Raw genomic sequence first — 12,456 nt, forward strand, 5'->3', positions numbered from 1 at the left:
GTTGTCACATGTACCATCAGTTCATTCCTTTCCGTTGCTGAGTAGTACACCACCATATAAACAAAGCACAGTTTATCCCTTCACCTGCTGATAGACATTTAGGTTGTCCCTAGGCGCTGGCTGTCACCAATAAAGCCACTATGAACACTCACGTACAAGTCTTTGTATGGACATATGCTTTTGCTTGAGTAAATACTGAGAAATTTAAAGGCTGAATCACAAGGTAGCTGCATATTTAACTTGTTGAGATACTACTAAACTGTCTTTCAAAGTGGCTGTACCATTGTACACTCATACCAGCTCTGTATGAAAATTTCCATTGCTCTACATCCTCATCAAAAATTGGTATGATCAGTCTTTATAATTTTGGTCTTTCTAGTTGATACACAGGAGCATCTGATTGTAATTTTAATTTGCATTTCCCTAATGACTAATGATGCTGAGTATGTTTACATGTGTTTATTTGACATCTGTATGTTGTCTCTGGTAAAATGTCTGTTCAAATCTTTCGCCCATTTTCTATTGGATTATCTGTATCCTTGAGTTTTTAAAATTCTGTCTCATTTTTTTTCATTTAATATACATACAGTAAGATACATTTGTAAAAGGAAATTAAAATTTTAAGAATCCAACACATATTTGTACATTTAGACAGTCTGGTAGTCCATACACCAAAACTATTAATGACTATTAATGATAATTGTCTGCGGCATAAAGTAGTGAGATTACTGGGGACTCATTTTCTATATTTCTATATTGCTTTTCCTCAATCATATAAAACATGATAAAGTCACTTCTCTTTGGCTGAGGTAAAGTTAGAAAAAAAAACCACACAAATAAAGAGCCAAAAATTCGTCAGCAGCAACCAAATGAGGGAAAGAACAAAGCTCTAAGTGCCAGAGTTCAGAAAGTCATGGCAAAGGAAACAGAAGAAATATTTAGCTCAGCAAAACTCCTTCAAATGTGGAGACATAAAGATTAAGTGAGTGAGTAGACAGTCCTAGGGTGAGTCAAGGAAAACAAAAATCCTCAAGATCTGCAGGTATCACAGGTGGACCCCAACAGAGACAGACAAGCCTGCTGGAGGATGTCTTCTCTCAGGGCACTGATATGAGTTAGAGGATGTATCCAGAGCTGAAGTGAGTGAGCCCAGACATTTAAGAGAATTTCAGGAGACTGAAACCAGGGATTCCCAAGTTACCTTTTGCCCCTCCTCTCAAGTTATAGAAAAGACGTATATAGAAAGCAATTTCTATCATTAAACTAAAGTATAATTGAGTGTGGGGAAAAGATAATTGTCTCAAATTGAAATGAGCAGCCAATCAGGAAGAATCCACATACAAACAAAACATAGAAGCAGAACTTCCCAAGTTAAATATTAGAATGAAGAGAAGTGGTCTGGTAGATATATAAATATGCCACAGGGTGGGGAGAAAGAGAAACAACTTGCATGATGGACAAAGAACCCATTCTGGAGAAGAATATAACTGTAGGAAAATAAGTAGTTTTCTTGCGAATGCTTTACACTTACACAGGAACTTAATAAGGACAGAGATTTGATAAAGCACAAGAGCTCAAACACAAGATGATGAAACAACAAAATTATAGAGAAAAAGGAAAGCAAAGAAGAAATTAAAACCTAAACAAGACAATTCATTCAAATATGTGAATTAGATACAGCAAAAAGGAAGGGAGGGAGGGGAGAAGGAAGGAAAGGGAAGAAAGAAGATGGCTGAAAATCAAAGTGATAGCACAGAGGAAAGGGTTGGGCTCCTAGGGTTAATTGTTTTCCCCTTTCTCTTTTTCTTCTGCATTTGATAGTAAAAGGAAAGGACAGAAATGGAAGATAGAGAAATCCAGTGTCCCTGAAGTGGAGAACTTAACTAGTGAAATAGAAAGAGTTCAGAGGATACAATATGGAAAAATTTTCCCGCAATGAAGAACTCAAGGGTACACCTCATATTAGAGAAAAATGATACAGGATGATTAGCAATTGAGATCTATCCTTGGTAAGTTACCAAACTTCAAGAAAAATACAAGGAATTTTTCAGGTACACACACACACACACTGAGTAAGTTAACTACAAAGGAGAAAAACAAAGGGCTAGCTGGCCTCAGACTTTACAGTTACATTCAGTGGCAGAAGACAATGGAGTAATGTCTACAACATTCTGATGGAAATAAAGTGTGACCCAAGAATACAATATCCAGCCAAGACATTGTTCAAACATAAAGGGACTAGGCAGACATTCTTAACATGAAAGAGTGAAATAAATACAGCACTTACAAGTGCTTGTTGAAGGAAATTCTCAATGATGAAATCCACAAAACCAAGAAATAAATTACAGTAAAGGATTCAGAAATATAGAGAAGCCATGGTCCAAAGCCTGGCTGTAAGCATACAATCCTTTTAAATATGAACTAAAACTAAACAAATAGATAAAATAAGCAGATGATTTGCGGTTGCATAACAATATAAATCTTGTAAGTCCTGACACAGTAAAAATAATTTGATTAATAAAAAGTGGGAGTAGGGGACAGTGTTGGGAAGAAGTGCAAGAAAGCTAATCTCCTCTTTCATAGCAGAGTCCACTGATAATGTTTAATATTGAAAAAGGTAGATTTTAAAAATGACTAAATGACCCAGCAACTCTACACCTAGGTATCTTCCTAAGAAAAATGAAAACATATGTCCACGCAAAAACTCATAACAAATGTTCAAAACAGCATTACTCATAATAGCCCCACAGTAGAAACAATCCAAATTTCCATCAATAGATGAATGGATAAACAAATGTGGGTATATACACATGGCAATAAAAAGAAATGAAGTACTGACACATGCTACATACAACATGGGTTACCCTTGAAAACAGTATTATATGATTTCATTTAAATGAAATGTCCAGAATAGGCAGATCGTGATTGTTTAGGGAAGGGGAAAGACATGGAGAAGGGGGAACAGTGATAGCTAAAGGATACAGGGTTTCTTTTTAAGGTGATAAAAAGTTCTAAACTCAATTGAGGTGATGGCTGCATAATTCTGTGTATATACTAAAAACCTTGCACTGTACACTGTTAATATGTGGATTATATGGTCTGTGAATTACAGCTGGATAAGGCTGTTACCAAAAAAGACAGTACAAAATAAAAAATGACTAACTGCTCAATGGTTTTCATAATATTTTTTCTTAAGCTTAGAGGGATGTTAATGACTAATATCTTCTATAGTAAAGAATCATTCATCTGAAGATTAGCAATTCCTGTATTTTATTTCAGTGTTTTATTCTGTTAAATTCAAGTAAAATTAAACACAGCTTTTATTTTAATACATTATGATCCAATATGATGAAGGTTTTTCAGTCTATCCACCCACCCATCCCTCTATCTACATATATGCACAAAAGATATGTGAAGTAATTTTTACATAATGTGAATACTAGGGTAGTAGGAATTTGGGTGATTTGTTGCTTTCTTTATTGTTTCCCATACTGGTTAAATTTTTAATAATGAGTATGTGTTATATGTATTTGTCTTCAAATTGTTCTTAAAAAGGACTAAGTAAATATGCCAAAATGTTAATGTTTATATGTGGTTAGCAGGATTAGAAATGTTTTTTTTCTTCTTTTTTTTTGTTTTCTGTACTTTCCAAATTTTCCTATAATGAACATCTATTATTTTATAAATAGAAGTAAGAAAATAAAAGAATTAAAGGAATGTGTAGCATTTCTTTAAATGATTGCTTGGTTCCTACCTGGGCTCCTTCTGTTGCTCCTGAATGATCTTTCTTCCTGGCCAAATATCACCCATCTGTGGCTGATGAAGGAGGGACTGTCCCACTGTCTCTCTTTTATTCACTTAAAGACAAACAAAAGCATGGCAGAGGGGCAGTGGTGAGAGGGGAAGGGAAACACAGCACACCTGCAGAAAGGATGGCGACACAATCTTCACGTTCCCCAGCAAATGGGCTGAGCCCAGGAAGTGAAGACACCACCACTAAGAACACACTAGGATTCCACAGTAGAGGATCTATCACTGAGGTCAAGCACCTCCGGGAACCATTTCCCGACAGGTCTGGTACCTGCAGGTTTGCGACGCAGGGACATCCTGATTATCTCACTGCCTGTGCGGTAAGCAAAGCGGTTCACTTTCTGGTCGTAAAACCAGTCTCCAGTTGCCTTCTTTAGCTCTCTGGGAAGGAATAAAAGAAAATGATAGATGAATGAAAAAAAAAAACATGGTCCTTGACATTCAACCAACAAAGGCCAAGGAGAGAAATTCTAACCACAACTGGGGCCCCATTTTTTCTCTCTACTCAGCCGTAAGTAACACTCACATTTCCTTGGCGCACACCTTACACCTCCAGGTACCACTGCTTTCCTGGATACGACAGTCCCGACACACCAAGTGATTACAACCCCGACAAGTGTTGGTCTTGGGAGTCAAACGGCCCAGGCTCTCCTGGCACCGGGCACAGGTCCGATCACTATAGTGTTGGCTGCCCCTCTTGGCCCCTTTCCTTTTTATCTCCAACAACTCATTCTTCAGTCGCCTGCCAAGACCCAAAAGAGAAACACAAGTGATTCGGGATCTGCAGAGGTTGGATGGAGAGGGAATGAGGGACAGAGACAGTAAGACCATTTGGTTCTGTGAAAGCAACCTGCTCCAAGCCCACCCTGACCCAATGAGGAGCTGCAAACCTCATACACAAGTTCCTCTGAAAGTCAGATGAAAAGAAGTGCAAGTCCAGACATCTTTGGTTAAAGGTCTGGGAACCCATGCTTGTTCTGGGACTCTCACCTAATCCGCTTCTCTTCTGCTTTCCGGAGCTCCTCATCCCGTTGTAGAACACTGAGGATCAAATCTCTTTCCACTTCAGACAGAAAAGAGAGGTCAAGTATCTCCGACATGATGATTCTATTTTCTCTTCTACTCTTCTTTCTTCAAAGCTACCAGACCAGGAGAGCTACCACAGTTGCCTGAAATAAGATAAGAACTAATTTCACATAGATCATTTACTCCAGGAGAGGCCGACACTCCAGGGACTTTCGGTAGGCCACTTTCCCCTTAAGCCAGGCTAAAGAAACAACATAGAAGTATCTGGCCTTTTTATTATACCTACTCCCATCTGAATCCTACCCTGAAGATAAAAAGAGGCTTTGATTTTTCAAGAATAAAAACTTATTCACGACTCTGGCAAAGGGTTGGGTCTTTCAGCATAAGCATCTTAGTCTGGAAAGAGCACTGAACAGCTGAGTCAAACTCCCCCTCCACCAAGTGGATCCTCAATCATCCAATTGTCAATACTTTCAGTGTTCTCAAGTCACAAGCCTATTAAGCCAAATAATCAGACAGCTAGTCTCTGCAGTGAAGAAAACCACACAGGGACCTCTGCCAGCTGAATCCCCATTCCTCCTTTCCTGACCAGCTTCCATGTTCCCAGGATTCAGTCAGCTTCCTGCTACACTTCCAAACTTCCATCGCCTGCTCTATTTCCCAAAGTTCTTATTGCTAACACTACCTCAAGAATATCTTCACCCATTTCATGCACACTTGTTGGGCACCTGCTCTGACAGGCATTGTGCAAAGTGCTGGGAACACAGAGATGAGTAAGACACAGTTCCTGTTCTTCACAAGTTCACAGAGTAATAGGGGAAACAGATATACATAAATACAGTACAGGGCACTGAGTTCTATTAGAGGGATAAGAAATTGTTATGGGAACTTAAGAGGTGGGAGTAACTAACTCTGTCTTGTATAGAAAGGGAAGAAAGAGAACTATACATGTGGAAGGTTTTACAGAACAGGTGGGTTTTACCTTATAGAACAGAGTATAAGTTTGTTGGCTGGGAATATAGGTTGGGATCAGATTATGTATCTCTCAAATAGTCTCAAAAATTAAATTTTAAATTGACTACATAGACAATATAACTCAATCAAACATCTTTGTTGTTGCTTTGTTTTTGATATTGGGAAAACACATGCTCAAATTCATTTTACAAAGATCTTTCTAGCTATAGTATCAAAGACTGATTCAAAAGATAATTTGAAATACAATTGGTAGTACATAACACACTGTAAAATATGCATACTCCTTAGGCAAGCAATATCACTTCTAAGAATCTACCTAATAGAAATATTTACATAAATATGTACTCAAGGCATATGTGTAAGAAAGTTACCGCAACATTATGCGTAAGAGCAAAAACAAGTTATTTAACAGAGAAACCTTTAAACAAAACAATACTTTCATATGGTGGCGTACTATGCATCCATTTTTAAAATGTGGTAGATCTGTATGAAAATATGTTCCTGAGTTTTAAAAAAAGTTAGTTCAGGACTACACTTGAATGATCTCTTTGGAAAAGTATTTATCTACACATTTGCATATGTAAAGAAAAAGGTCTAGAACAAAACCCATTACCATTGGTTTCTCTAGGGGAATAGAGTTGGAAGGGGGTAACTTTTACATTATACTTTATACAGTTCTGATTTTTTAATAAACATGTCTTACGTTTAAATTTCAAAGAAGACAGAGGAATTATTGCAATAATCCACACAAAAATACAACCTAGGTTTACTAACTATGCCTCTAACCAACTGGGCAAGTCATTGTATTTCTTTCATCCTCTGGTTTCTCATCTTCAAGGTGACCTACCTCACAAAGTTGTCCAGAAAATTAAATAATGTGTTTAAGGGCCCATCACAATGTTTGGAACACATGTTTGGAGTACACGTAGTTGCTGAATCTGCTACAGGGCAGGCCTAAACGAGAAAAGCAAGAGGGAAGAACAGAGAATAGGTATGAGGAGTAGAACTGACAGAACAGTGTGGTGACTGATTGAGTGAAGAGGATGAAGACGGTGAAGGCAAAGATGCCTACCTCTCATGTCTAGGTTAAACAACTGACTGGCTGGTGACAGTCCTAACAGTGATAAGGGCTGTAAGAGAAGAAACAGGTGTGGAAGTAAAGCAAGAAGTTTCCTTTTAGTCATATTGAGTTTGTGCTGCATCCTCCATGTGAACAAGATAATTAGGTTCCAGAGGTAGTTGGCCATAAGGCTGGACCTCAGGAAGAGAGACTGTGTCTGAAAATAGATATTTGGCAGTCACGGGAGTCAAAGAGCCCAGGATGGTCAGAGGGTGAGAAAGAAAATGAGGATCATACTTACCGTCTCTACTCTCCCTTGAAACTAGACAACAATCCCTTTTCACTTTTAAAACTAATTACCAACAGGACAATAGAGGGTATAAACAACACAGCAAAGCTATACAGGTTCCTGAAATCTCAACATTTTCTTGACTTGGCTATTTCTTGGTTTTTATTGAACTATAAGATGCTAAGCCTCTTTCACAGGCTCTTTCTTAGGCAGTCTTGAGGAAATCTTAGTTCTTATCCTCAAGGAGAATATATACACTCCATATATTCTCAAACAAGGACTTTTTCAGTATTCTTCTATGTATCTCACCCAGTACCGAACCCAATATTCGGCACATAGTGTTACATATGCCACCACTATTATTGATCATCATCACTGTCATCATCACCCCAACAGTTCCATTTATTGAGAATTTATTATATGCCAGGCAACAAGCACTTCACACACATTAACTGATTTAATCATCACATCAATGCCAAGAATAAGGTACTATTATTATCCATCGTTTATAGATGAGGACTCAGGAGAGGTTAGATTAACTTGCCCAAGAATAAACAGCAAGTAATTGCAGTTGCTGGGATTCAAGCCCAGACAATCTGATTCTAGAGCTGGTGCTCTACTGGCTCTGTCCCAGGCAGGATCATGGCCAAAGCAATTATAAAATACTGAACACAGCAATCAAAAGCACTGTGAAAATGAATTCCCATATGTGTGATTATAGCTGAAGCACTGGCCACAAAATCAGTGCCTCCTGGATAAAACAGGTATCACCAATTGCCTGGCAATTCAAGACCAAGGATGGCATAGGCACACAGGAAATGAGAACAAAACCAGATTTTTTAGAAAACTGGTGTTTGTAGAGAGGCAGCAGAGTTCTGTGATGAGACAGTCACGTTTGCACAATAATGAGACCAAGTAATAGTAAAAGACAAAGAATTAAGAACATGACTGAGGAAACAAAGATAGCACAATAAGAAAATACACTGTACATCTCCCCTTTATTTTTCACTCATATACTTGACCAACCAGAACTGCCCCCACAACTGAAATCTTAAATTCAAGAATCCCTACTTTTCAGGGTGGAGGGATAGATTAGGAGTTTGGAGTTAACAGATACACATTACTATATATAAAATAGATAAACAACAAGAACCCACTGCATAGCACAGGGAACTGTATTTGATTTCTTGTAATGAGCTGTGATGGAAAAGAAACTGAAAAAATATACATAAATATGTATGTATATGTATAACTTCAATTCAATTGACTATACTTCAATTAAAAACTAAAAAAAAAGAATCTCTACTTTTTGGTCACATCTCATTCCCACTATACCTGCTCTTCAACTTCATCAAGACCACAGTCTCTTGAACCCACCCTCCATTGTCCCTTGGTCTACTTGCCTCCTGCTGATCTATCTTCCTTCCTTACCCATCCTAGACTTCAGATGGCTCAACATCTGAACCAGTCTCACCAATATCTTCCATATCCATGTACCTTCATCCCTCTGCAGCAACTGCCCATCAAAACCCAAACCTATACAAATGCTACAGTCTGCCTTGTCTGCTCCTATATGCAGGTCCTACATAATTCCTGGTCTACAATCTGAGCTGGACCCTCCTTGTCACCCACAAACCTTTTTACATACTTTAGTTCAGTTCCCTTACTAGTTCCTTCAGGTTCTATTTTAAGCCTTCATTCATCTCACACTCCCACTTCCCCTTTCCCCAGTTCCTATCAGACATCCTTGTTTCATACTTGTCAAAAAACATTTTCAGAATCCATCAGCCATGACTTCCATCAGCTCTCTTCCATTTCTCCCCATCACTTTCCAATCCGGCTCCTTTTAGAAAAGCACATCCCACCCCCAACCCCACCCTCGACCATGGGTTGCTATTACTAACATTAACCCTGTTACCAGCCAGCTCACTTGAGATGCAATTTTGCAAAATCAGTAGTGGGGAAAATAAAATAAGAAAAAAAATTTTGAAGACAAGGAGAAAAAGCGCAGAAAAAAGTGAAGCAAATAAAAAGCAAAAGTTAAGATGGTAAAAAAAAAAAACAAGCTCCAATATATCAATAAACATAAAAAACATATATGAGCAAAATTCATCCTCTAAAATACAGAGGTTAACAGACTATATAAAATTTAAAAATCCAGGTATGTGACATTTCACAAGGGACACATCTAGACTGGGAAAGATTGAAAGTAAAAAAGATACAAAAAAGATATACCAGGTAAAGGCTAACCAAGAGAAAGTTGAGGTAGTTATATTAATACCTAAAAAATAAAACTTCGAGACAATAAAAGCATTATAAAAGATTAGATCACTACACAGAGTAAATTAACCTAGTATGTTTTATTAATATGCACTAATGAAACACCTCCAAATATATAAAGGAATATTATGCACAACTAGAGAAATTGAAAAACTGACCATCAAAATGGGAGATTATATAAAGTAAGTTACAAGGATATATTGTATAATATGGGAAATATAGCCAATATTTTAACTATAATTGGAGTATAACCTTTAAAAATTGTGAATCACTATATTGTATACCTGTAACTTACATAATATTGTACATCAACTATACTTCAATTTTTTAAAAACATGACTTAGTATATGTAAATTATCTAGCACTATACCTATAACTTGTAGTCCACAAATAAAATAGCATAGAATTTGTAAAAAAAAAAAAAAGAGAGAGATTAACATACTTCTTTCAATTATTAATAGTACAAACAGATAAAAATTATTAAATATATAGACAGTTGAAAAACAAAGTAAGCTTGATTTAATGAACATATGTAGAATTCTATATCTAATTGGAGATCACATTCTTTTCAAGCATATGGAACATTTACCCCCCAAAATGACCATGTACTAGGTTATAATGCAAGTCAGTAAATTTCAAAGAAACCATTCTCAGACCATGGTCTCTGACCTCAAGGAAACCGAATATGAAATCAATAACAAAAGATAATATTTAACCCCAATCCTTTTTGGAAATTTAAAGACATTTTTTGTAGTTTTTTTTGGGGGGGAGGAGGTAATTAGGTTTATTTATCTATCTTTTTTAATGGAAGTACTGGGGATTAAACCCAGGACCTTGTGGATGCTAGACATGCACTCTACTACTGCCATTATTACCCTCCTCCCAAGGACACTTCTTAATAACTCACAGGCTAAAGAAGAAATCATAATTGTACTAAATCTATCATTAATATCTTGAAGAAGAAACCTGCTGCCTGCCTCACCACCACCACCATGCCTTTATCATAAGAGAGAATGTCTTCTAGAAATTCAAAAAGGAAAACATGGAATAAAAATAATGCTTTCATATGCAATGAGTTAAGTGCTACATTTTTATGGTAAACGGCATGTCACATTCTAAAAAATATAACTCAGAAAAATAATGGAGGCACAAATAAGAAAACCAGGCAGATTTGAGGTTAGAAAATATGCGATCTTTCATATTCTCCCAATTGAAAGATACTAGGACTTAGTGAAGAAATTAAAGCCCAAGAAAACTTGTGAAAGCCCTTCACTGAAATTCAGTCACAGGTATGTGGTCAAAAGGGTAAGGATTATCTACTGAGAAGACCACAGCTAACATGAGTGTCCGAACCCGAGCTCTAATGGACAACTGGTTCCATGTTAGTCCTGGGGTGTCAAGACTCAGATGAAACTTCATGCTCACAAGAAGATATTTTAGAAAAGACGGTTTGTTTAGTTAGAAAATTACACGTATTTATTGCTTAAAATTCAGGATACTATTTTAATGCAAATACTTACAAAAGTTAAGAGGTAACTGAAAAATCTACCATCAAAATGGGAGGTTAATATATGCCTCTCTCAATTACTGATAGTACAAACAAATAAAAACTTGGTGTGTGTGTGTGTGTGCATGTGTGTGTGTGTGTATATATACACAATTTGAACAACACAATAATTTTGATATAGTGAACATATGTAGAATTATTTATCCAAATGGATATATCCAATTTATACCCTAATCCTGTAGATTAGGAGATAATAATTAATATATAAACATTAACACCCACACTAACACAGCTAGTTTTCAAGAAGGAGTAGGGAGAGTGTTCTCCAATTATTTTAAATTCTGAAGACCAGTTGAATAGAACAGAGATATTTATTAGTTATATGACCTTGGGCAAGGGCCTAAAATATAAAAACAATTTCAAAAATATAGAATTCCTTGTAAGAACAGTACCTAGCTTTAAAATCACTGTGGTGTTCCCAAAAGGGAAACTGATGTGAATTAGAAAAACACCAAATAATGTTCCTGCACTGGGCAGCAAATAAAAAAACAGATTTTGCTATGTTTAATTTGTTGGGAACATTGGTATCCCTTCCTCTCCCAAACATGCAGTCCACATATAAATGTGAAGATGGTTAATACTCATGCTCAAACTCAAACTTCTACTAGATGTGGCTTCCTTGAAGGCAGGCACTGTATGTGGAATTCACACCCCCAGGAGCTTACTTGGCAGTGTCTGATACACAGTATGAGTTCAATAAATGTTTACCGAATGTCTTCACCAAGAAATCTATTTGTATTTATATGTTTAAACTAAAACTCACAGAAACTGAAGAGTGGTAATAAAGCTGAGAGAAAAATGTTTTTATGTTCCTGAGGCAGTATGGTGTCATGGTTAAAAGCATGGCCTCTGCAGCCAGACTGCCTGAATCTGAATCCCAGCTTCACCAATTTCAAGCTCTGTGACCTTGGGCAAGTTACTAAACCTCTCAGTGCTTCAATTTCCTCATTTGTAAAAGGAAGATAGTAACTGTACCTACCATCTTGGGCTTGTTATAAAGATTCAGTGAGTTTCTAAAATATGTAAAGTGTTTAAATTAATGTGAACACAGAGGGTGAGCTATAAGTTTTAGTTATTTTTATTTTGTCAATTTTTATATGTGCACTTGTGCTTTAAGGCTTTACTCAGTCTTACCAAATGACATTTATTTTCTATTAAAGAAAGCAGATGAATTGGGAGTTATACTTCATTTAGGCACCATTTAAAGTTTCAGGCATTTTTTTTTTAAAAGTAAGAAACTGCTGACAACTTTAGAGATGACAGAGAATTCCAGAAAAATTGACCCATGCTCAAGGGCAAAAAGGCTGAACTGGTATTAAATTATTCCTGTAAACCTACAAGCAGTAATTATGTGATGGTTTTGCAAACAAATTCTATTCCATCATCAGTCATGTTCCACTAAAGTAATATGATAAATGCATTTTGCTGTTTGGGCCAAGGGCAATGGAC

General features: G+C 36.7%; 1 protein-coding gene across 21 annotated transcripts in view; it reads right to left on the bottom strand.

Annotated features, from left to right (window-relative positions):
- Positions 1-12,456, bottom strand: part of SYTL4 (synaptotagmin like 4) — a 90,718-nt gene that overhangs the window by 18,748 nt on the left and 59,514 nt on the right. For 20 of the 21 annotated variants that reach the window (XM_032475249.1, XM_032475234.1, XM_032475240.1 and 17 more), the window contains 4 exons: positions 4,801-4,979; positions 4,337-4,552; positions 4,082-4,191; positions 3,755-3,857 (listed from right to left, as the gene is read on the bottom strand). In XM_032475249.1, the coding sequence (XP_032331140.1) occupies positions 3,755-3,857; positions 4,082-4,191; positions 4,337-4,552; positions 4,801-4,910 (539 nt within the window). In that variant the 5' untranslated portion in view covers positions 4,911-4,979. Of the gene's footprint in view, positions 1-3,754; positions 3,858-4,081; positions 4,192-4,336; positions 4,553-4,800; positions 4,997-12,456 lie in introns of all 21 variants that reach the window. The other variant, XM_032475248.1, reaches the window with a different exon arrangement.

Source organism: Camelus ferus, chromosome X, assembly GCF_009834535.1.
Source record: "Camelus ferus isolate YT-003-E chromosome X, BCGSAC_Cfer_1.0, whole genome shotgun sequence".
Classification (NCBI taxonomy): Eukaryota; Metazoa; Chordata; class Mammalia; order Artiodactyla; family Camelidae; genus Camelus; species Camelus ferus.